Source organism: Vulpes lagopus, chromosome 12 (genome assembly GCF_018345385.1).
Source record: "Vulpes lagopus strain Blue_001 chromosome 12, ASM1834538v1, whole genome shotgun sequence".
NCBI classification, from domain to species: domain Eukaryota; kingdom Metazoa; phylum Chordata; class Mammalia; order Carnivora; family Canidae; genus Vulpes; species Vulpes lagopus.
Window position 1 is genome coordinate 38,077,208 of NC_054835.1, and position 24,684 is coordinate 38,101,891.

The 24,684-nt window shown below is 54.1% G+C and overlaps 1 protein-coding gene across 1 annotated transcript in view; it reads left to right on the forward strand.

The window, feature by feature from the left end:
• The window catches only part of LASP1 (LIM and SH3 protein 1), a 40,231-nt gene that overhangs the window by 2,496 nt on the left and 13,051 nt on the right, over positions 1 to 24,684 (forward strand). Inside the window, exons 2-4 of the mRNA XM_041725079.1 lie at positions 5,212 to 5,306; positions 14,539 to 14,623; positions 22,255 to 22,362. Coding sequence (XP_041581013.1) covers positions 5,212 to 5,306; positions 14,539 to 14,623; positions 22,255 to 22,362 — 288 coding nt within the window. The remainder of the gene's footprint in view (positions 1 to 5,211; positions 5,307 to 14,538; positions 14,624 to 22,254; positions 22,363 to 24,684) is intronic.

A 24,684-nucleotide genomic window follows, 5' to 3' on the forward strand; every position in this document is an offset into this window, starting at 1 on the left:
GGTGTCATACCTGTTCCTCCAAACCCTCTATAGGCAATAAAGACAAGCACCTGGACTAGGGACCTGGTGCCCAAAGGACTGAAACCTGGGAGGAAGAACATACAGTCTTATAGGTGTGGTTGCTAACCAACTTCCCAAGGCCTCCCATTTACTATAGGAGAGAGTCAAATTAGATTCATTTCACTATGATTTCCCTATGGTACATAGCTCACGATGTGACCCAGAGCACAAACTACGTCCTTGCTGTTAGCTTTTTCTTCTCCCTGAGCCTTATCCCCAAAAGGCTTAGGTGGGTAGAGGCCATGTCACTTCTGATAGCCACCCTGCCCCCCACCTGCAGTACCCAGTGTGCTGTGCATGCTGAATAAATATGTATTGCTGATGATGGCGTTCAAGGAAGGAGGTTGAAATGTGCTTCCCCAGAGGACTTCTGGGCTTAGAGTTGGGGGAGAAATGGGGTGACCTCATTTGCTCATTCATTGGACAAATATTTATTGAGCACTTGCTTTGTGCCAGGCTCCCTGAATGGCTGCTGCAGGGCTTTTGGGGAGGAAGGGAGTCTGTGTCTCAAAACATCCTCCTCTACATTTTGAGAAGGGTGAAGTTTTGTCCCTGACCCTGTTGGGAAGTGACCCTGTTGGGAAATGACCCTGTTGGGAAGCATTTGCATCTGGGGATCTGTACTGCAAGAGTGCTGTCCCCTGGTTTACTTCCCCAGGCCCCAGAAAACAGGTGGAGACTTTGCGGAAGGCTAGAGGTTTGGCAGGCTGCTAGTTCCCCCTGGAACGCCTTGTTGGTAGGGCTCTCCGTCTCTGGTGGTCTGAGCCACCCCCACAGGGGGTAACAAGGCCGAAGGCAGCTGGGCAAGACACCATGTAGCCTCAATGTCCCACTTTCCCAGCTGAAGCTGAGAACACCCAACAATCACTTTTTGATCATCCATTCACAGTAGCTGCTCCTTCCTGCTACGTGCCAGGTTTGGTCTTCACAAAACAGATGTGATTGCTCCTGTAGATGATAAGCCCCAGAAATGGAGGCTCAGACAGATCATGTGGCTCATTCCCTGCTCAGCCAGAGCTGAAATCCTAATCTAAAGTTCTTTATGCTCAGCGCTTGTGTTTGTTGTGTTTGCAAAAGGTACTTTTATCGACACTGTCTCACAGTGTCTATAGCAGTCCACTCCTTCCTGACTCTGGCCTGAGGAATGTTCTGGGCCTGGGCTCCTGTGTGGAGCTGGGGCACTAGGAATAACCATCTTCCCCTGGAAAATTGGGGAGGTGCACCCAAGGCCTGTTTCTTTTAGCCAGCAGCCCAGGTGGCCAACCGAGCTAGGATGGTGACCGGGCCCTGCCAGGGGATGGCCTGGGTACAGCTGGTGTTGTTCCTGGGGGGGAGGGGAGGGGAGACACTGTAACCCTTGGCAACAGGGAGGGAGGAAAGGGCCTCATACTCCAACCCTGAGTCATGGCCACCCCAGGCAGCCTGGGTTCAGAGGGCAGGGTGCCTGGCTGCAGGCACAGTGACCTGGAGATCACTGCATCCCCCTCCCACAGAACTGTGAGCAGCCACTTCCCCCACTTACACAGTGATCTCAGAGAGAGAGAGAGAGAGAGAGAGAGAGAGAGGCTGGCCCAAGGCCTTGACCAAGTCTGGGGGATCTTACTTCTGCCCCGCTCAGCTTCCATTTGGCCTTCTGTGGAGTGGGTTTTCAGTAGAACGGGTTGCAGCTTTGGAGATGCACCTAAAGAGTGCTGAGGGCACCATTGGAACCTGGAAATGGACAGAGGTTTCTAACTGGCCCCAGAGGCTGGTTTTTGTGATTAGGGAAACAGTGGACTTCTAGGGCAGCAGGAAGGATTAGAGTGGCACGCCCAGAGGTGTACTATGCTCCCCTGAGACTAGAGTCTCAGGAATGCATCTCCGCAAGTCTTATCTGGGGCCTCCAGGAAAGGTGGCTGGGGGAGGGGGGGGGATGACACTCTTACTCTGGGATAGGGCGTATGGGGCAGAGGAGGGAAGCAGACAGGTCACTGGGGTTGTACTGATTTATTTCCCCATGCCCTTCGCCAGACGTGATTGAAATAGGGATGGGATTTCCTTGATCTTGGGATCCCCTTGGTGTCCCCAGCTCAGGCTTGGCTCACAGGGGCTGTTGGGTGACTTACCACCTTCTGCTCTCCCCATCTACTCCCCCTGCCCACCCTTGTCCAAAGAGACAGTAGCGGGAGCTACCAGATTTTCTTTAACCTTGGAGCCCTCCTCTAGAGGGAGGAGGGAAGTGACCGGATCTGTGCTGGGCTTGGAGCCTGCATCTGGGTCATCTCATCCCTCCCACGCCCCCACCCCACACCTCTGTGAGACCACTTTGCAGGGCATGGAGCCTGAGTTCAGTAGACACGCTGAAGGCAATCAGGCCACTCCCATTTTCATTATCCTGCTCCTGAGCCCCTGTAACGGAGCAAGGCACTACTGCCTGGACCTCTAACGTGCTTAGCTGAGAGCATGGTGTCTCTGGGGGTGAGGGGGCGAAGAACTACTGATGGAAATGGGTACCATCCCCTGCTAGGGGTTCCCCTTCTTCCAAAAGGCAGCTAGGAGGTTTCTTGTGGCTCCTGTACCCCCAGCCTGGCCAGCATGCTCTGCCCCCCTTCCTGAGGGTGGGGACCTCCAGGGTGGGGACTAGGCCATCTGCTAGGATTGAGCTGCCTCCCTCTTGCCCTGTGTCTCCCCCACGTCAATCAGGAGGCAGCTTTGGAGGTCCCCAGTCCTAGGACAGTGCATATTCCTGCATATGTGTGTGTGAAAAGTGGGTCATGGTCCGGATTCCAGAGAATGTTTTTCCTGGCAGGCCCCTGAGGGGGTGGGGGGGAGGCCAGGAGGCCCAGGCAGGGGCCTGTGCAGCTAGGCAGGCAGAGGCCAGCAGACTGGGTGGTGACAGGGCTGGGGCACTCTGCCAGCACCTCCCAAGCATTGGGGGAGTGAGAGGGGCTGTCACTTCGGGGCGCTGATGGGGGGCAGGGCATACCCTGTTCTGGTTTCCCAGCCAGGTTGTGTGTGCCGGGGTTTTGTACTGGGAGGAGTCTGGGCTGGGCTCTGGGATAGGCCCAGGTTGGGGTGAGGGCCAAGCTTACACTAGCCATCCCTTTGCTCCCAGACTTCAGCTGGCCTTCTTCCCAAATGTGTGGTTCTTCTATCACTTCCTTTACTATTCCACCTTTGGCAAGTCTACTTGGTAGGGAAAGGACTCTGTTGGAAGGTAGTTACCCCCAAATTATCCTCTGGTCTCTGGTTGAAGTGGGCCAGGGTTGAAGAGGTGATGTCCCAGTCCCTCAGCTTCCCTTTTTTTCTGTCCCCTCCTCCCAAGTGTCTCAGAAGCGCCCCTTGGCTGGGCAACACGTTTTGAAAAGCACTGACTCTGGGGAATTCCTTAACAGATGGCCGACAAGCAGCTCTGTGCTGGGCACCTTCGGAGGTCTCCCTGGGCCCTTCCCTGGCTTCTGGCCTCCTTCTTTGAGGAGTCGGGAGTGTCTTCCTCTGATCAATGGAAATGGGGCAGATAGGCCAGCCAGGCTACCACACAGCCCAGATTCGGGGGTCCTGGAGGCTGGCCTCCCAGGGCTGTGTTGATCCTGGGGCCTCATCCTGGGCTGACGGGTGGTCAGTTTCTATCTCATTTACATGGGTTGGCCTGAGCATCAGCATTTCTCAGGATGGGGGCACTTCTATGGCCTCAGGCCCCCTTCCCTCCTGGTCTTTGTTTTTTAAAGATTTTATTTATTCATGAGAGACACAGAGAGAGAGAGGCAGAGACACGGGCAGAGGGAGAAGCAGGCTCCATGCAGGGAGCCCAACATGGGACTCAATCCCGGGACTCTAGGACCATGCCCTGGGCTGAAGGCAGGCGCTAAACCACTGAGCCACCCAGGGATCCCCCATCCTGGTCTTTGACTCTGTTCCCTGGTTTGGTCCCTGGGTTTTGCTGAAATCTTATCTGTCACTCATTGGCACACCCGATGTAGCTGTGGTTGGGCCACCCCACCTGCTCCCCAGCATATGTAAACTTCCACCATGAGCCACTGAGCTCCCTGGGCTGGGTTTGTACCTGTCTCAGTGCTCAGCACCTAACAGTGAAGTCCTCGGAGGGGCCAAGTGCTGTGCTGAGTGCTTTACAGGTGATTTCTCATTTAGTCTTCAGTGTTAAGATTTTATTTATTTATTCATGAGAGACACACATAGAGGCAGAGACGAAGGGAGAGGGAGAAACAGGTTCTCCACTGGGAGCCCGATGTGGGGCTCGATCCCAGAACCCCGGGATCATGGGGTCTAAGGCTCCAATGTGGAGCTCCAGCGTGAGCCAAAGGCAGACGCTCAACGACTGAGCCACCCGGTTGCCCTGTTTTTCTTATTTTCATTCTACAGACCTGGAAATGGCTCAGAGGCATAGGCCCTGACCAAGGTCACAAGCTGGTCAGGGTGGAGCTGGGATGTCCACTGTGGGGCGCGTTCACCTCCAAGCAAGGCTCTGTAGTGCCTCAGAGGGAGAGCAGTTGGGGCGTGCTGTCCCACCAGTGGTCTGGCTGGGCTGGGAGAAGGGTGAGGAAGGGTAGGAAGGGTCTGGGTGTGGTGGGTCACTAGAGCTTGGGACACCCACCTCCCACTCCAGGTTCCCCAGGAAGTGGGAGGTGAGAGCTGGAACGGTCCCGGGGCCTCGTGGGTGTCATGGGTGTCTCAGGGCCCTGGAGCGGGAGCAAGGAGTGCCGAGGTGGCTGGGGCCCTCCTCCTCTTCTCTACTCCCTGTCAAAGCTGAGGAGCTACTCTTCCAATGGCTTCTTAGCAACCCTGGTGCGGCTTTGCATAAGCAATGAGGCTTCTCCAGCTTGCATATGTGTGTGTGTGTGTGTGTGTGTGTGTGTGTGTGTGCGCGTGTGCGCGCGCGCGCACATAGGAGCAGCACAGTGGTCTTGGGGAGGTGGGGCCCACCTTCTGGGGGCAGCTTGTCCCTGCTGTATCTGGCCTCTTCCTCACTCCCTCTTAGCTCACACAGCTGGCCCGTGGCAAGTGGGGGCAGGAAGGGGAGGGTCAGCAGGTGCCGGAACCACTGAGATGGCCCCAGCTCACCCAGAGTGATTCCATGTTCCAGTCCCTGGGACCGAGTGCCCCTCCCTGAAGTCCTGGTTCTGATGGCTGTCCTCCCTCTGCTTCTGTCCCTAGTTCTGGCACAAAGCATGCTTCCACTGCGAGACCTGCAAGATGACACTCAACATGAAAAACTACAAGGGCTATGAGAAGATCCCCTACTGCAATGCGTGAGTCCTGCCTCCCTCCCTCCCTTCTCCCTTCCTCCTGTTCCCCGAGGCTGCCCAGCACTCCTGCACCCTACCTGATAAGCACTCATCATGCTTAGTCCTCACCTCAGCAGAATGAAGTAAGGGCTGCTGATATGCCCATTTTACAGGGAGGGAAACTGAGGCTGGAAAAGGGACTGGATTTGCCCCAGATGATGTGGCCATGAGAGGCTAGTTCAAACCCAGGCAAGCAAGTGAACTCAGTGAACATTCTGGTCTCTGCGAAGCAGGCCTGACCCTTCCATTGCACCCCGCCGTGTGAGAGGGGCCTAGCTTGGTCCTTCAGGGGACTGTCCTCTGGCCTGTTGTGAGAATTGTCAGTTTTGCCTTCCCTTGGTTTTGCCTCCCCTCATCTCTCTCTCTTACCCGCCCTCTGCCAGATGTTCTGGGTACTAGGCTCTGGGGGCTTCCGGCTCTAGCACTTCCCGGTGTTCATCCCTTGAGAACTGGGGGCAATGTTCAGGTGGTGCCCAGCCTGGGAGCAGATCTCTTCCCTCCCTGCCTGGTGAAGGAGGCTGTGGATTCCAGTGGAGTTGGCTGGGGCTCTGTTTCTTTTACACTGGGACCTGCAGCCTATCCTGCTGTGAGGAGAGAGGGAGAGGTGGGGAACTCACTCCATCCAGGACACCCCCCTCCCATCCCATGCAGTTCCAGAGAGCACACCACCTTCCACCTGCATGTTGACCTCATATGTAGCAAGTTGACTTCATCTGTAGCAAGTGTAAACCCAGTGTGGGGGAGGGGACACACACACACACAACCTCATGGCACCCTGCCCCCTCCCCCCTCCTGCTCTGCTAGGTGAGGGCTTCAGAAGGTCAAGTCACTAAGCAGTGGCAAAATCAATATTCAAAGAATCCAGCATCTGACTTGAGTCTAGGCTTTTTCTCAGTCAGGAGGCTCTCCAAAGCCGAAGTTTGCCAGAAGGGCAGCCCTGGGACTTGGCTAAAAAGGATGGGGCTTAAACCCCTTTGAAAGGCAGTCTCTCCTTTATGGCACCCCCAGTGCCCTCTTAACACCACAGTGTCATCTCCCTGGGGTTTGAACCTTCATCAGGCACCTACTGCCTGCCAGCTGCTATGTGCCAGCCGGTGCCAGGTGCTGGGAAAGGAGATTTCTGACACAAATCTCAAGCCCAAGAAGCAGCTTGGACATTGTCCCTTCTGGGAGGGACTGGGGCACCAGAAGGTTGCCCCTGGGTAGAAGGAGGGTCACAGCTCTGTCCTGGCTCCTCCTTCAGCTGCCTCTGCTCTTCTATTAGCTTCCACTGATCCTCTTCCCCCTACCAACCCCTCCCAACCCCCCCAAGGGAAATGGGACATTCTTAGGATTCTTAAAGGCTCACACAAGCCCTGATTCTCTGCCACTTCCTCCCTCCTCCCTCCGATGAGGAGTGGGGTGGGGTTCAGTAGAGCCCAGAGGCTGGGGCAGCTTAACCCCTTCAGGACTAGACCACTCAAAGCTAGATTCTGGGCTCTGAGGCTCTTCTGGGGGCAGCTGCTGAGCCTCTGCCTCTCTAGGCAGAAGCGTGGCCTAGCCCAGAGCCTGGTGGGTGGGAACAAACTGATGATTACTCACATCTTTTCCTAAGACTCTAGTAGTCTAGAATTCAGTGAGCATTGGGAGTTGGTGAAAGAAGTCAGAGGTTTGTCCTTGATTTCTCTGCGTTTTTTCAGCCTGATGCCAGAGTCCCAGCTTAGCTCTTCTAACTTCTTCTGGAGAGGCCGCAGCAAGCAGGGGGGCTGGGGGACTCCTGCAGGTGTTGGGGTCTCCAGGAGAGGCAGGAGATGAAGCACCGCTTCCGGGATGTTGCTTCCAAACTGCCCAGGCAGAGGTTCCTGGCTCCCTCACCCCCACCCTGGCCATAGGAGCAGATTGGCCCTTCTCTGTTTCCCCAGCCTTTACAGCCCTAGCCTCTGCCCAGTTGACCTTTGGCTCAGCTGGGATGTTATCTAGGGAGGACTCTGAATGAGAGCCGAGATCTCGAGACCTCCAGACCGACCGAGATCTCCTCGAGACCTCCGGTGGATGTGTGGCCTAGCAGGGCCTCACTTCAGCTGGGAGTGAGCAGAGTAGCACCTTGCCCCAGGCATTCACACTCTCTCAGTGGGGGCGACTGCATCGCTGTAGAGCTGCTAGTCTGGGCCAGCAAACCTGACATAGCAAGTCCAGAATAAGCCAGATGTAGTGGGCCTGGCTTGCGAGCAATACCCTCTAGACTTGTCTGAGCTTCAGTTTCTCCAGTTACAAATTCCTACCCAGGGGTGCTGGCCCCTAGACCAAAGAGTATGAGCACCTGCCATGTGCCATGTGCACTGGGCTGATGTCCCCTCCTCATTCCCTCCTGTGTCCTTTCTCCTCTGGCCCCATCTTCCAGTGACATTCAGGTTCCTGAGTCCTGGGGCTTCCCAGGGTGTAGCTTTGCCCCCACTCCCATCCTGGCCTCGCTTTGTAGACCTCAGGCCTGGCTTCCTTCCTTCTCAGCAGTACCTCCTGTTCAAGACTCAGAGGGACCAGAGATCTCTCCTGGCCCTTTGCTAGGGAGTTGGACCCACTTGGTGAGTGAGTGTGTGAGTTTGGCGTGCAGGGAGGCTTCTATGTTGTGCCTATTTCTGGCCAGTCTCTGAGCCAGGATCTTGCAAGGGGGTGGTCAAGAGAGAAGAAGGCTGTCTGTCATTCCCTGGTGGCTTCTCAAGACTGAGATTTTAATAGTTCTAGAAAGTGACTGTAAGCAGCAAAAAGGCCTCTTCAGTTTCTCTCCTTGCCCCAGACTTGTTTTGGGCTTAGCCAACATAGAGAACACAGGCTAGAGCTCACAGCCAGCCTGCTGGGCCATCATGGACCCCCACAGACATGCCCTTAAATGCATACCTGGTGTGTATCCAGACACACACACTTATTTGGGTGTGGGGCTGGGAAGAAATGCCAAGTCAGACTGAATAGGCTGCGTTTGTGTTCACATTCCCCAGGCACAGCCATCCAGGCATTGCTGTGGCAAGGTAGAGGTGCACCTTTCCACTTTTGCACCATGGCTGGTGGTGCAAGAACCACTGTCAATCAAGTTCTTTGGTGAAATTCTAGATAAGTGGAGTGAGTCTGCTCCTTCTGTTAGAGGAATATTTATGCCCTCCATTATTTGTTTTGTAAACTACCTTTTTTGAAAGTGTGGCTGATGGGCTGGCACGCACAAACCTGCCCCTTTGTCTCCATGCAAATAGTCTAGGAGTGTGGAGGTCAGGGGTGGGGTGGGGGTGGGGAGAATGTGGCCTTTTCCTCCCTCTTCCGGGCCATGAGTTAATGTAGCCTGCACACCTGAGGCAGAGATTCAGACTAGGGGAACCAGCTTTTTGGGCTGTCAAGTGTGGGGGTGGACATGGACGAGGCAGGCCAGGGAAGAAAGGGGGCACACTCAGAAGCACCCTCCCCCTCTTCACCGCCTACAGACTTCCCTCCGTCCTTCAGTTTCCTTGAGCTCTGTGGTGAAGGGCTAATGAGGATGGAGATGGCTCTGGAGAATAAGGGACTGTCATCCTGCTCCTTCCCTCGGGTCTCAGAGTGTGTGAGGCCTGTGCTGGTGAGGTTGGGTGCTCAAAGTGTCCCTGGATTCATTGGTGGGTAGATCCAGGACTGGGGCCTGGGGCTTTGCTGCTTCCCTCTTCCCTGCCTCTGATGGGGAGAAAATGGGATCAGATGTCCCAAGGAGTGGGTGTAGCACCAGGAGTGGGAGTGAGAGGATGTGATTCGAGTTGGGGAGGGAGGAGGCAGGCTCAATGGGGCATCCACATGGCCAGATGCAGCACTCCCCCCCACCACCACCACTCTCATCCCCAAAGTCTTACCCTCAGAGATGTTGGGGCCTCAAGGAAACTCAGAGACCACTTTGTTTCTTGATGCCTCCATTTTATTTTATTTATTATTTTTAATTTTTTTAAAGATTTTTTTAAGGATTATATTTATTTATTCACGAGACACACACACAGAGGCAGAGACACGGGCAGAGGGAGAAGCAGGCTCCATGCAGGAAGCCTGATGCGGCCCTCGATCCCAGGACCCTGGGATCATGACCTGAGCCGAAGGCAGACGCTCAACTGTTGAGCCACACAGCGTCCCTGATGCCCCCATTTTATTTTATTTTATTTTTTTGGTTTGATACCCCCATTTTAGAGATGAGGAAACTGAGGCCCAGTTTGCATGCCTTACCCAACTTGGCAGAATCATTTTTCTTTGCGTACTGCTATTGGGGACAGCTACCAGCTTTGATTTTTCATCTGGTCTCTGATACCTGAGGGCTGGTAAATTCTTCATGTCTGGCCTTGATCTTTCTGGCTGTTCATTTTTTTCCACTGGTCAAACAGTGCTTCCTTGTTGTTTCCTATCCCCACCATTTCAGCCCCTCAGGCCTGGGGGACTGGGGAGAAACTGGGTTAGAAAGTAGCCCTCCCCGCTGGCCCGTGGGCAGCCTTCCCAGCAGGGGAATCGGCCGCTCCTTCCAGAGGCAGGATGCAGGGGCTATTTTTTTTTCTTTTGGTAAAACCAAAGGCTCCTTGTTGCTTTTGTTGATGTATTTTTGTTCCTCCCTGAACAAAAAGCTGTAGTTTTTGAAGGGGTCCAAGGCTGAAAGGGGCAAGGTTGCTTGTAGAAAGGGAGAGCCGGGCTTTCTGGTCTATTCTAGCTTGGCCTCTGGAATGCAGCTAAGGGCAGGAGCGGGAGTGGGGCCGTGCCCTCTAAGCTGTCCCTGTCTCCAGTGTGCCTGAAGCCTGAGCCTAGCAGCTTCTCTGCATCCCACCTGTCCTCATAGTCCTTCTGATCAGGAAGGTGACTCAGAGGTCCTCAGGGAAAGCCCCTGAGAGGTGGAGGACCCTCCTCCTGCATCCATGTGGGTCGTTGGCTGGACTCTTGAGATACCTGCTTTAGAAAAGTTTTAAGGAGTAGGTGGCTTCGGCCTGTCTGCCTGCCTTCTGACCTCCAGAGGGTCTCTCATGATGACCAAGCTGGGGGAACTGGTGGGGTTTGAAAGATAAAGTACTTCATTCTCCACCCGCCCCGCCAAGCACATCTTTCCCCAGAGCTCTGAGAGCTGGGGGTGGACTGGGGTCCATCTGAGAGAGATGTCAGCCTGCCCCTAGATGCCTGGGCACCGGTGGGGAGGAGGGAGTGCACAGGGCAAGGTCTTTGTCCTTGACACTGAGCATCAGCTTCTTTATCTGTAAAACAGACACAGTGATAATACCTGCCTTTTCTAACCCAAAGCCTTGTAGCAGTTTTCACGAGAGAATATGCACAGGATACAGTCTATCCAGAAGTCACTTGGTGTTCCTCTAAGTTCTCCCAGAGGCCCGGCTGCTGCTAGCCATTGCCTGATTGCCCTGCTGGTCCCTGATCTTGCCCTCATGGATGCTAGATCCCTTTCCCGGCAGCCCCCCACCCCCACCCCTCCCCAGGCTTCCTGCCCTAGTGGACTTGGACAGTCTGCATGTCTCCCTCTCCCCCAGAGCAGCTGATACCACAGTCAAAGGTGGGGAAGGGTGTCAGGAGAGGGCCCACTGCCTGGAATGATAGCAAGGGGCTGGTGCAGCCCGGCCACCAGAAAGGACAAAGAACAACCATGCTCTGCACCCAGCTCTAGGTAGGGTTGGGACACCCAATTCTTCCCACCCTGGCTCCCTGCTCCCTCACCATGGTCTGGCCTGTTGGTGGGGCTGGTGTGCCAGCAGGGTCACTAGCTGGGGTGATGACCCCCCATCTGCCTCAGCGCCCACATGGGCAAACACACACACACATCTGTTCACCGACCGGAATCTGAGGGTGATGGGTGGGGAGAGCTTCAGTCTGAGGACAGAGGGAAGCAGAAGGTGGAATTCCCAGCAGCTTCTCAGGAAGGAGGTCAAATCAGTTGCAGCCCTCTTGGAAGGCAGTCATGCTGGTGGGGGAAGGGCACAGCACCGACATTTGGGGTCCTCCCCCCGAAACACAGTGTCTCCTGTCGTCCTCACTGCCACGGTCTCCAAGGATCCTGCATCCGTAGTCTCCTGGTTTGGCCCTCATGGGCTCCTTTGCAGCTGAGGACACCCTTGCCATGGGCGCCTCCCCCACCCCCCACAGACTCTCTGTGTCTGCTGCTCCTGCCTGGAGCTGAGGATGGGGTTGCTATGGGAACCTGAAGCGCAGTGAGCAAGGGAAGGGAAGGCGGGGAAGGCACGGTTGTCTCGCCAGGGCTGGGGGCTGTAGGGAGGGGATGGGTTTGACCGAATAGATGTCTGCCTGCCTTCCTCCGGCCCACGGTTGGGTCTAAGAGGTGGGGTAAGAGACTGGAGGTTCTGGAGCTCCACTGTGATCTAGTTAATCTGATGCAGGATTAAAATCTTCCCTACTTCCCCCCCTTCCTGCCAGATTAAGCTGCATGCGCATCTAGGTTCAGCTCCCCTTCCCTTCTGATGGGATTGGCTTGGCCATGGGGTGCTTAGATCTGGGGCTGGGGGGGGGGCAGGGGATGGTCATGATGGCTCCAAAGAGAAGGTGAAACACCTGGCAGTATCATCAAGAGACACTTGCTGCCTGTTGGGGTGGATCTCCCGATACCCTTCTGGTGCAGTGGCAGAGATGTGGGAATGTGGCCTGGAACGCGTGCTGTCGGGTGTGGACCTGCTGGCCGTAGGCATCTAGGAGACACCCATGGTTGTAGAGGGCCCATCTCTGTATTCACTGCGTGTGAGGAACACGGCGGCATGTGTACGCCGTAGAAGCCTCAGAGAACTGCAGAGTGGAGGGTGCACAGCAGGTGCCTGCGTCTGGCTGTCGTTGGACCACCGGAGCTGGCCCTCCATTTTCACCTTGTACATTCAGGCACATGGGAAAGCCCAGGTTTATAGACTGGCTCCAGAACATGCGTGTTTGCTGAGCCCACCGGCCACCCTTCCCCACCAAGTGCTAAGCAATGCCATCGCGGAACAGACCCTTCAAGTCCTGGGCCAGAGCTGCCTGGGGTGGGGGTGGGGGTGGGGGTGTCTTCCCTTCCTTCCTCTGGTGTCAGGATCTTACCTCCCTCCTCTGCCACATGAGTCTCTACTTACAGGATGCTCTCCTCACCTCCATGACACCTTCAGAAGGACTCTGATTTGGTGGGAGGGTCATCTCTGAAGCCTTCCCTCCCACGACCTTAGCCATTTCTGCTAAAGATCTTGCTTGGATGCCTCCTGCTATTCTCTTTCTGGTATCCGGGAACAGACTCCCAATGACCCTCCCTTTTTCTGGAACTGCTAAGGAATTTTGAATGGAGCACCTCACCTGTGGGTGGCCCTAGCTTCCTGCAGCTGGGCCAAGCCTGGGGCCTGGATCCATAGCCCTAGCCCCTCATTCATCCATGGGCCATTTCTGTTGCCAGCTGCAGGCACCTGTGTTTATTTTTCTGTCCTCTCCCTCTGCTGGGATTGCTGAAAGCCTGAGCTGATGTGGGAGGGAGGACCCAGGAGAGGCAGTGGAGGCTGGGGGTGGGGTACAGCCGGAATCACCTTAGTCCAGGACAGTGAAACTAGCCCAGGCGGAAAAAGGTTTTGCTAACATCACCCAGGGAGTCAGTGGCAGGGCCAGAGCCCAGCGCTGTGTCCATTCTAGTCACCCTCCCCTCCCTAGCCACCTTGGTTTAGTTCTGCAAATCCTAAGTCTTCCCCTTCACAAGTGGTGGCCTGGAGGGAAGTCCTGTGTTCACAGGTACCTCTGGCTCAGCGTGTTGCCAGCAAGAACCTTCCAGCTTTGGTGAGCGCACAGTAGGAGGGCAGTTCATTTCTGGCTCTAGGGCGTATCAGCCAGCCGGGGTGGAACATACCTAGAAGAAGGCTGAGGACCTTCTTCTGTGAATTAGAAATCCGCAGGTGATCATGGTTGTGGTGAGGTATGGTCACCCAGGCCTGCAAATGACCAGACAGCCAGACCTCAGCTCCTGCTCAGAGAAGCTGCTCACCAGTCTATGAACTATTTGGAACTTGTGTGGACCCGCAACCGTGTTACATAGCAGCACATACCCACAAACCAGTGACTCAAGGCTGCCTGTCAATAGCTGGTTTGCTGAGGGACTTGGTGATGGCCCAGTGGACATAGGAGACTCGAGTTCTAGTGTTGGCCTAGAACAGTGCAGTGCCTTGTGTGACATTCATTTATCCAACAAACATCTGTTGAACACCAGCTACTGTTCTAAGGAGTTTGGGATAAATCAGTGGACAAAAGAGACCAGAAACCTCTCACCTCAGGGAGAAGTAGAGAGAGGACAAGAAACCAGTGTGATAAATAAGTTAATTATGAAAACAGCGAAGTGCTAAGCGCCTGGCACCAGCATACCATTTCCTCCTCTGGGAAGTGAGGGGGCACTCACTTGCCCACTCAAGTGAGGTCCTTGAGGCCCCCTCGTATTATCCTGGAGGTCCCTGCAGTCTTGGAGTTGAAGGCTGCCCTGGCTCCTGGTACCTCCAAGCCAGCGCTCTTTCTGGGGAACAGGCTTCCGGTCTGTCCTGTGTCTGGAGACTAGAGGGTTTGGTACAGGATGCTGGGCCCTAGGGAGATTGGGTGCAAATTTAGATGCTACCAGTTACTGGCCCTGTGCCTTGGCCACATTGTTCAACTTGTCCGAGCCTCAGTTCTCCCTTCTGTCAGAGCAGGAAAAGAGGGTGTTTGTGGGGATTTGATGAACTAAGGCACCAGGCGAACATCAGCCTTTCTTATAGTGTTATCTGTCACTCGGGGACCTCAAGCTGATTTTCATTTTTTTTTTAAAGATTTTATTTATTTATTCATGAGACACACACACACAGAGAGGCAGAGACACAGGCAGAGAGAGAAGCAGACTCCCTGTGGGGAGCCCGATGTGGGACTTGATCCCAGGACCCTGGGATCATGCCCTGAACCTAAGGCAGATGCTCAACCGCAGAGCCACCCGGGCGTCCCTCAAGCTGATTTTCTGACATCATGCTAATGTGTCCCCACCTTTCAGTTGAGTTAGACCTTGTCAGCCTCTTGAAACACCACTCTGGATGTGTGCATTTTCTCTCACCACCTCCTCCAGGAAGTCCCCCTGGATATGCATGTCCCATTCCTCTTTACTACTACTTTTTTTTTTTTAAGTTTTAATTTTAATTACATGGTGTTCATCAGAGGTTCCTGCCCCTTCCCCAGAGTGACCTCACTCTTTATTTCCTTCCTGCAGACACTACCCCAAGCAGTCCTTCACCATGGTGGCTGACACCCCGGAAAACCTCCGCCTCAAGCAACAGAGCGAGCTCCAGAGTCAGGTGAGGGGGCGGGGTGGCACTGTGGCCTGGCGGGGAGGGAGGCCTGTTGTAACCTCTGCATTTGGCAAGGGCTCCTTCCTCCTGTGGTTACTCAGCAAGCCCAAGGTGCTGAAATCCTGGCACTTGCCTTGTCTCCCTGCCCCCACACCCCTGCGCCTGGTTACTTCATATTTCCTGATTTTTATCAAAGAAGTGGAGGAAGGCATGCCCCCTCCTCCTTCTACCTAATGTGGGTTGGAGAGATATGGATATCTGATTCTGCTCCAGGAATTCTCACGGGGCTTCTAAAGCCTACCTCCTCCAGGAGGGCCTCCCTGTCTCCCTACTCTCTACTCATGCCCTCCCTCAAAGGACGGGACTCACCTCTCCAGGCTCCTGCCAATCTGAGGTCAGCCCACCCTTTATGGCCATGTCTCCGAACCTCCTCCACCCTTCAGAGGGCAGGCTGTGGAGGGGGCCTTGCCCTGGGGCCTGTCCCACCTTTGTCTCCTAGGGCTTGGTTTTTTTTGAGTACCTGCTTTGTGGGGAGTGATGCCTGCCACTGTTGCAGGGGAGAAGATGGGCTCCTGCCCCAGGAAGGACCCGGGAGGGTCCCTTTAGGGAACAGCGAGGAATAAGCAAAGAATCCAGAGCCGTGGGACCTGAACAGGTCCCTCTGCCTGGAGTTGTGGGTGGGCTTCTGGGACCATCCTGGCCCAGATTGGCGGTGGGGGATGGGGGTGGGTTGAGGCTCTGGCAAAGACCCCCCCCCACCCCCAACCAAGGGACTTAGCCAAGTGGACAGGGTGCCCAAGGCCGGGAACATGTTGCAGAGGATCCACCTGGGTCACAGAGGGGGATCTCTCCTAATCCCTCCAGAGTGGGATTCCTGCTGTCTGATGTTAACATGACCTCTTGGGGTCCCTGTCTCCCAGGAGGTCATGGGAAGGAGAACCAGCCCTGTGCTCTCGAGGGCTTTATGTGCATTCTCTCATTGACTCTTCCTGGCAGCTGTTTTTCCCCTGGCGCAGATGAGGAAGCAGGCCCAGAGACATGAGGGGACTTGCTAAGACCATATGGGTAGTAGGGGTAGAATGATATGAACTGCTATGGTATCGAGCGCCTCATGCCCTGGGTACCTCGTGAGCCTGTGCAGTTGGCAGGGTCACTACCACTCTAGGGCTGAGAGAAGGGATACTGCTGACCTTGAAGGAGGGCTTGGCTAATTCTGAGACTTCTGTTCTTTCTAATTTTCTACCCAGCTCCCTAAGGAGAACTTATCTCTACCTTGATAATAAACACAGTAGTTCCTGGTGCTGGTGAGAACTTTGATAGCTTAGCAAGCACTTTTAGTTACTTGGCCTCATTCATCCTTGACCCCACTCCAAGGTGGGTGTCAGAGGAGGGACTGACGCTTTGTCTGTTGACACGCACAGTAAGTGAATTTTCACATGAAGTTTCCACTCCCAAGTACAATGACCTTGACCATGTTATAGTCCTGGCCTGACGTTCAGGCCTCCTGTGTGTCCCACAGCAGCCAGAGGAGCAAGTAGGGGAAGCTGTTTTCTGTCGGCCACAGGTTACATCTGCCAACCCGGATGCTGACCTGCTTTCCGTGGAACCTGTAGTAAGGGGGAGCCGATATGGAGTCCTGACCTCTGCTGGCTGAGGAGGCCAGGGTGGTCCAAGAGGCAGGAAGAGGGACTGAGGCAGGAAGAGGGACTGAGGCAGCCCTGGGGCCTAGGGCTGGTCTGCACAGCGAAGATTTTGGTCAGACCCTAGCCAACAGCTGATGAGTGTCTGGGACTCCCAATCCTGTAGAGTCCCAGGGGGCCAGAGGTAGAGGGGGCTCCAAGGGGTGTGCAGGCCACAGGATCCAGGACGACCTATACTCACCCCCACAGCTTGAGGGGGGCAGTCAGAACCCTGAGTGCCGGGGGCTCCACCAGAGGGACCTGGAAGAAGAGGTGTGGGGAGGGGACCTCAGGACTTTGAAAAGGTGCAGGTCCCACAGGTGCGAGAGTGTGTGCATACTCAGGCAGAGGCAAGGGCAGGCGCGTACACACACACACACACACACACACACACACACACACCCCTATTCTCAGGAGGAGAAATTCAAACCCTGTTAATTTCCTTAGCCTTTGGCAGCATCACAAAAGCGTGGTTGTAGCTCTTTTTGCAGGTGGAACTAGGTCCCCCAGGGGTGGGGTCTGTAGGAGGAAGCACCGGGCTCGGGCTCAGGCTTGGGCTCAGGCTCCTGAGTTCCCCTGCTCCACCTTCGCTCCATCCCCCCAGGACCTGGCCTCTGTGCTGCTTGCCTCCCGGCTTCCTGGCCCGCCCGTCTTTCAGGAAGGCTGAGGAAATGGCGAGAATGGCAATCATTCTCCATTAGGTCCTCACTGAGGGCCAGGCCCTGACTGCATATAATCCTTGCAACTACCTGATGAAGGAGGGATTTTTTAATTCCCATTCTGCAGATGGAAACACAGATTTATTTATTTATTTATTTTTTATTTATTTTTTTTTGGAAACACAGATTTAGATAGGCCATGCCACTGGCCCAGAGCCCAGTGACAGAGGCAGATTTCAAGCTCTTTGCTCCTGCCAGTTCCGTAGCCTGATGTGGCTGGCACCCAGCTTTACTCTCAGCCCACAGGATGCACGGTTACCGATGGGGGGAGAGGAAGAGAAAGACAGGTCGGGGGCAGGAGGAGAGAGAGAGAGAGAGATTGAGAGAACTAGAATGCGGATTCCTAGGCTCCACACAGGGGTTTCTGGTTGGCAAGTCTGGGCCATGCCCAGGAATCTGCATTTTGGCTATCCTGGTGATTCTCATGAGCCTTAGGGACTTACTTTGAGAGACTTCGAGCCGGGGCTGAGGGAGCAGGCAGGGAGCTGGGTGGAACTGACCTGAGCTCGCCTTGCCTCTGCTCTGAGTGGAGTCAGGGCTCTGTGCCAAGGACACAGCTCTAACCTGCAGCTGGGCTCCTGGGGGCTGGTGGCTAGGGTAAGGAGGGTGGAGGCCAGGGCCCTGCCTTCCTTGCAAGCCTGGGTTTGTCTTCCCTCTGCCTCGCCCCCAGCTCTGTGGTCTGTGCCTGGCTCCTGTCCTCTCAGAGGACATTTTTCCTCCCCAGGAAAATGGGGACAGCAAACCCCCTGTCGCCTGGAGGCTGGGGGCTGGGCTGATGCGCTGAGGCTTGGAAGGGCTGAGTGGGCCTGGCCGGGGGTGGTGACAGGTTCTGGTTCCTGTGGCTGCTGTGGGGGGCAGGGCTGGCTAGAGCAGTATGTGGCTGGCAGGAAGGGAAGTGGGAGCCTCCTCTGCCTACCCGGCCCCACCCCACCAGGGTGTCACTTGGTCTCTTTCCAGAACCCCTTCCTGGCCTCATGGGTATCTCAGCCCCCCTCAGTCTCTGGAAGCTGCCAGTGCTATTTCAACTTTATTTGTTTTCCTGTCTCTAGGTTGGTTCCCAAAGTGGTACTTTGGGTGTCTGGGACACCTGGAGCCTCCTCTGCGGGGGAGGTAACCACAGAACTGACCAGAAATGACCCTCTGGGTGGTCCTGCCCAGGCCTGGCTGAGGCAGGGAACTGGAGGTTGGGGCCCAGCTGTACTCTCCTCGCAAGGCAGCTCCCCTTCCCCTAGACCCAGGCTGAGTAGAGGCAACATCGTTGGGGGGAGTTTCAGCTGGGAGTGTCTGTGTGGCCCCCGAAACCCAGGCAGAAGTGCAAGGAGAATGCCTCTTTCATTCTTTCCCCTATTGTCACACTCTATGGCACTGTGCAATCCCAGACTCAGGACAGCATGATCTGTCCCAGCACTGCAGGCGACATACTTGTGTCACTCCGACCTGCCGGCTGAAGGTCAGATCCTGGGTCTGCCACCACTAGCTGTGTGACTTTGGGCAAGATATTATACCTTCCTGAGCCTCAGTGGCTTCATCTGTAAAATGGGGATTACCTTTCTCCAAAGGTGGTCATGAGGGGATAGTATGTATTATGTGGAATATATGACATTATGTGTTATGGAGAATATTAGTATATCTTAGGCATTAAGAACAGTTCCTGGCATAGAGTCAGTGCTCAATAAACGTTCACTCTTAACTATTCTGGAAAGGAGAGGAAATGGAGCCTGGGCACAATGGAGCTGCAGAATAGACTCTGACCTTTTGGTAATTGCTTCCAGCACTGACTTTTTTCATTCGTTCTCCTCCCCATCTCTAATTTTATTTTATTTTTTTAAAAAATATTTTATTTACTGATTTGAGAGAGAGAGAGAGGGAGCATGCACACGAGTGGGAGCAGACGGAGGAGCAGGCTCCCCAGAACAGGGAGCCAGAGGCAGGGCTCCATCCCAGGACCCCTGGGATCGTGACCTGAACCGAAGGCAGATGCTTAACCGACTGAGCCACCCAGGAGCCTCTGTGTCTGTCTAATTCTAAAGCTGATTTCTTTTTTGTTTAGAAGGGACTAAGTTACATAGTATGCAGGCCCAGCACAGAGAAGGCACATAGGAAGTGGAAATTATTGGTATTGTTTTTTTTTTTTTTTCAAAAAACAATTTTTGTTTTTGTTTTGTTTTGTTTCATACTGGTTTATTTAGGAGAAAAGCCTTTTTTTTTTTTTTTTTTTTTTTTAAGTCATGATCTTTCCTTACCTTAGGTCAGCAAGGCAGTTACTTTCTAAATTCTAAATTACACTTTCTAAATAGTCTGTTCTGATATTTTGTGTCTATTCAGTCCACTCATCATTCACACTGCAAACATTTATTTGTACCTACTCTGCTGGGGTAAGTAATGAACAAGGTAGTCCCAGGGAGCTATTAATACACATGCATAGAGAAAGTAGAGTCTCACAGGCAGTGTCTGTGGGGTGGGAGGAGCCTCGGGCATCAGACTGGGCCCTGCCTTGGGAATTTTCAGGATGAGAGGCCCAGGTGTGGAATCATCCCCCCACAGTGCAGAGTTGCATCCTGCCCTTATGAGCAACTGGGTTGAATGACCTTGGGCAGAGTCCACCCCACATTACTGGCTCTCTACCTTTTACTTCTGCCACCCACTCCAGCACCAAAAGGCCTCTCAGAGACTCTTTCTCACCTTGATTCTTCATAGTGAAGGCTGGCAGGTACTTAAAAATGATCACAAACTCTAGAGCTGGGTAGGTTTTTTGTTTTAAAGATTTTATTTATTTATTTAACAGAGAGAGCACAAGCAGGGGGAGCAGCAGTGGGAGAGGGAGAAGCAGGCTCTCTGCCAAGCAGGGAGCCCGATGCAGGACTGATCCCAGGACCCTGAGATTATGACCTAGGCCATAGGCAGACTGACTTAACCGACTGAGTCACACAACCACTGCTAGGTGGGTTTTTAGAGAGCAACTGGATAGCCCCCCACTCAGGGATCCAGAGAGGGGGACTGACTTGCCTAATGGCACACAGCAAAAAGGTGCTGAGCCCCGAGCTCCCTCCATCCTTTCTGTCTCCATTCCACCCCGGCTCCGCCCTATCTGGCTGCCTGTGCCAGGAGTGAAATGAATTCTCCGTCCCCAGTCCCCAGCAGCGGGGGAGAGGCAGTTCCTGAGCCTGGGAACTAGCTGATGTCATTGTCGTGTCGCCATGGCAATTATTGCCCTGGATTAGGGGCCTGACCCTTGCAAGGCCAGGAAGTGGAGGAAAGAGTGGGGGTCTGGCACTTGTTCAGCACTTTAATGTTGACAAAACATTTCCACACTTGCCCTTATCAGGAGGTGGTGAGCCCTTCCTTAACTTCATGATGCTCCAGGATGCATTTGCTGTGTTTGAGCCACCGTCTTTTGGCTGCACCATTGACTGGAATGGGTGGTACTATCCCCATTAGACAGATTGGGAATGGAGGCTCGAAAGGTTGTCATTTGCCTACGATTGCTTGGCAGGTGGGAGACTGAGCACATGTTAGAACCAGGTCCCTCTGGCTCTTTGCCCAGCTTGGCGATGGGAAGTGCCCCCTCCCCATGTTTTAACTGATTCCTGTGACGACCCTTTTACAGATGAGGGATCAAGGCCAGAGCCCCTGGATTTGGAGCTTCTGCACCTGGAGCTACATTTTTCAGACTCTAATGCCTTCCTTTCCTGAAGAGTCTCCCTACCTCCAGTACTGCTGTTCCAGGGCTTCCTGGAAGAGCTGATGCTGGGAGGGTTGCAGGGGATCAGTCCTCATATTTACTGCCTTAACTTCTAGTCTGATGGGTCGTACATCCAGGCCTTTGTTTTCAGTCTGGATCAGAATGAAGGAGCTTCTTGAAAAGAAAAGAAAAAAGCAAAGAAAAGAAAAGAAAAGAAAAGAAAAGAACAAAGGAGCTTCTGAAACCTTTTAGGATATAGAACCCCATGGGTGGGTAGGTAAGCAGGGCTCTAGAGGGTGAACCAGGACCTCTGACCCTGGAGCAGTGCACAGAGGAACAGACAGGCGTGGCCGCGGATGCACATTCATGTTGTCAGTTAGGTCAGGGCGCAGCTCAGCTCAGCCCTGTGGCCAGGTGACTCCTGACTCCATGCCTGAGAGCTGCCTGGGTGTCCCATCCTGGAAGCTCCCAAGGCCCTGGGCTTCATGTCCTGGGCTGACCTGCCTCCAGAATAGTGCGGCCCCCTGGAGGAAGTCCAGGCAGCTGGTGGGATTGAACAGCTGGTTGCAGAGGAGGACGGTGAAGTCTCTGGAAGCCAGGGAACAGTTGTCTGTCCCATGGGCATTTCCACCCTCCATTCTGTTCTTTAAAACTCCCAAGGGGAGAACAGGATATTTTTCATATTTCAATTCCATTAGTGTTCGGGAAGTCCTTTCTTATGTCTGACTGGCATTCCTCTGGCACTTGAGTTTTTGTGGATTTCTTAGAAGAGGAAGGCAGTGGTAGAGTTGTAAGGGTTCTTCCCTGGAGCTCGGAACCTTGTCCTGAAGTCCTGACCGTGTCCTACCATTTCACCCCCTCATGTGGCATTGACCTTAGAAGCGGGTCTGGCAGGCTCCAGGAAGCCACCGGGCCTGTCAAAGGCTCATTGATGGAGTCCTTCCGAGTGGCTGTCTCACCGCCCTCCTTTCTGGGTGCCAGCTTTGTCCCTTGGCACAGCCTTCACTCAGCTGGTCGCTTAAAAACTCTTCCAGGCTCTTGGTTGGTAGGGCCACATCCTGGCTAGGGTGAGGCCTGGGGCGGTCTTTGGGAGCTCTGGAAAGAACCTTCTTCCTCTCGCTTTCAGGCAGGATAGGCCGGCAGTGAGGGGTCAGGAGTCAGGCAGATGAATGTTTGCACCCTGATGGCTCTGGAGGTGTATGGCCAAGCTGTGTGACCTTGGCAGTGGACTTCGCCTCTCTCTGGCTCAGTTTCTGTATCTGTAGAATGGAGCTAATACTAGAATACAGTAAGACTTAAATGAGATAATTCATGTAACGCACTTGGCTCTCAGCATGCACTGAATACGTCTTAATGGGTTATTGTGGGTAGCCTACCGTTTTTTGGCGAAGGCTCCCGCTCTGAGTTCAGGGCTGGGCGGTGGATGCCATTGCAGGGGGATTTCCGGTCAGGGCCTTCCTCCCAGCTGCTTGCTGCCTCAGAGGCGGCCACAGGCCGAGGCCCCTCTCTGCTGGCCCTGTCTCCACTCTAACCCGTCTCCCCTGCTCGGCCCTTCAGGTGCGCTACAAGGAGGAGTTTGAGAAGAACAAGGGCAAAGGCTTCAGCGTGGTGGCAGACACACCCGAACTCCAGAGAATCAAGAAGACCCAGGACCAGATCAGTAACGTACGCTCCCCTGCCCGCCATGGTGCCCACCCTGACCCGCCGCCCTCCCTCCTTGCTCCTTCCCTGCCGGCCTGGCAGGCGTGAGAGAGGCCGGTTCTCCGCTGTCCCTGCTCTTCTGGGCGTGCCTGGGTGGCAGCTGTTTGAGCAGAGGGAAGAAAAGGTCTGGGATTCCCAGAAGCTTTTTTTTCTATGTACCCTCATATTTCTCTGCTTTACCCTGGCATTTCTACCATGAAAGCACTATTTTTTTTTTATGCAGTGGTGGGAGAGGGTGTACAGGGAGGGCCTACGTGCTAAATCACTCCCCAGCCTCTCTGAAGTTTTTCTGTTGTTTCCCCCCCTGGCTATGGTGGGTGCCAGGGTCCAGGCTGTTTTGTCTAAGCACAAAGGTCATAACTGGGTGGCAGGAGTAGGGTGGGGCCAGCTCCCACCCCCTCCCCGCTCCTGTCTGTCTCTGGGTGCTGATATTGCAGTATTTCCGCCCTCCCTCGGCCTCCACCCCCACCTCGGCTTGCTCTTCCTTCCTGTGTAAAAACCCCAGCCGGCTTTGCTGGCTGGCCCCATACCCTCTGGTCTGGCCTTCCTGGGCTGGGGATAGTCAGCAGTGTCTGCCTATGGCAGCCCTGGATATAGAGCGGGCAGTAGATCAATGGGCCCATGGCACCTGTGGCTGGGGATAGGAATTGGTTTCCTGCTTGGCAGAGCCACGGACTAGCAGCCCATGTGTATCTGGGTTTGTGGGGAAGCTCTGGGGGGTTTTGGGCATGTGGGGGTGGAGCACTGCTGTGAGCCACAAGCACAGAGCATGGGCTGCAGACCCGTGACCCAGAGTCCTGGGGTACAGAGTTGCAGCATGTGGCCAGCCAGCCTCTACTGGGAGGTCCTACAAATGGAAGCCTGGGCGAACGATTCCCTTTATGTCTAGAACAGAAGGGAGTTGGCAAGTTGGCCAGTGTCACTGAGGGCCTGGGTTTCAGGTGGTCCACCTGGCACCCATCCCCAGGATCCACATCCCTTCCCATTCCTCCTCCCTGGCATGAGGTGTGCGGGTGGGGAGAGTGGGGGTGGGGGTGGGGTGCTGTGCTCCACAGTGGCTCAGGTGGGTTTCAGAGTCTAGGCCAGGAGAACCATGCTCAGGACCCTGGCTTTTAAACTTTGCAACCTACGATATGAAGTACATTTCACTTTAGTGACCCTCCAAACAGGCGTGCTTATTTATTTAGAGAGAAAACCAAATCAAAGCTTTCATGAAAGAGCCCTTACTACTTGGAGAGCCTTTAGATATTTTCCATTCTATTTTATTTTGTAAAGATGCCTATTGCAGACTTTTTTTTTTTTTTTTTTTTTTTTTTTTTTTTTTTTTTTTTTTTCAGACTTAACTAAATGGGTAGCTAAGTGGGTTTTGCAACAAGACTGTTAACCTATAGTTTGAAATTTGTGGCTTGAGGAAATGGGAGCCTTCCCTTGGGCTAGGAGGACTCTAATTCACCCTCCTCAACACACACACACACACACACACACACACACACACACACACACATAAATAAAGCCTGTTTCAGTTGCTTCTTTAGAAGCCAGGGTCTGGCCTCACACCCTAGAGCTTCCCTGCTGAAGCTGCCCAGACCCTCTGAAGGGTAAAGAGGGTTAAAGACCTCTGTGTCTTCTAGCTCTCCACATGGCAAGTGCGAGGGAGGGGGAAGCCTTGGGCAATGGGGAAAACCTGGAGTGGCTCACAGAGCTGGAATCTTGACTCTAGTCTTGGGGCCTTTCATTGTGAGGACACATGCTCTCATCTACAACCCCAACACCCCAGCACATTCATTCATTGCTTCCAGTCTGTGGGTTTTAGAGGCAGAAGACAAGCAAGCCCAGTCATCCCTGTCTCCCTTTCTGGAAGGCTTCCAGAATATTCCATACCCAGTTATTGGAGGTGTTACTGAGGTGCTCTGGTAACAACTTACTGTGGCCAAGACATCTACACCTAAGGAGATAACCATCTTATCATTAACCACTGGGCTGCAATTAGCTGATTGTCCTCGGTTCTGAGGTGGAGGAGGTAACTTGAACCTGACCAGGTTTTGCTTTTGCAGCTTTAGCTAGGACATCTGAGGTGGACCGCAAAGCTGGAAGACTCCCATGTCAGGCTCCCTGCATGGAGCCTGCTTCTCCCTCTGCCTGTGTCTCTGCCTCTCTCTCTCTCTCTCTTTCATTTTTAAAAATCTTTAAAAAAAAAAAGATTATTTATTTATTCATGAGAGACACGAAGAGAGAGACAGAGACACAGGCAGAGGGAGAAGCAGGCTCCCTCTGGGGAGCCCGATG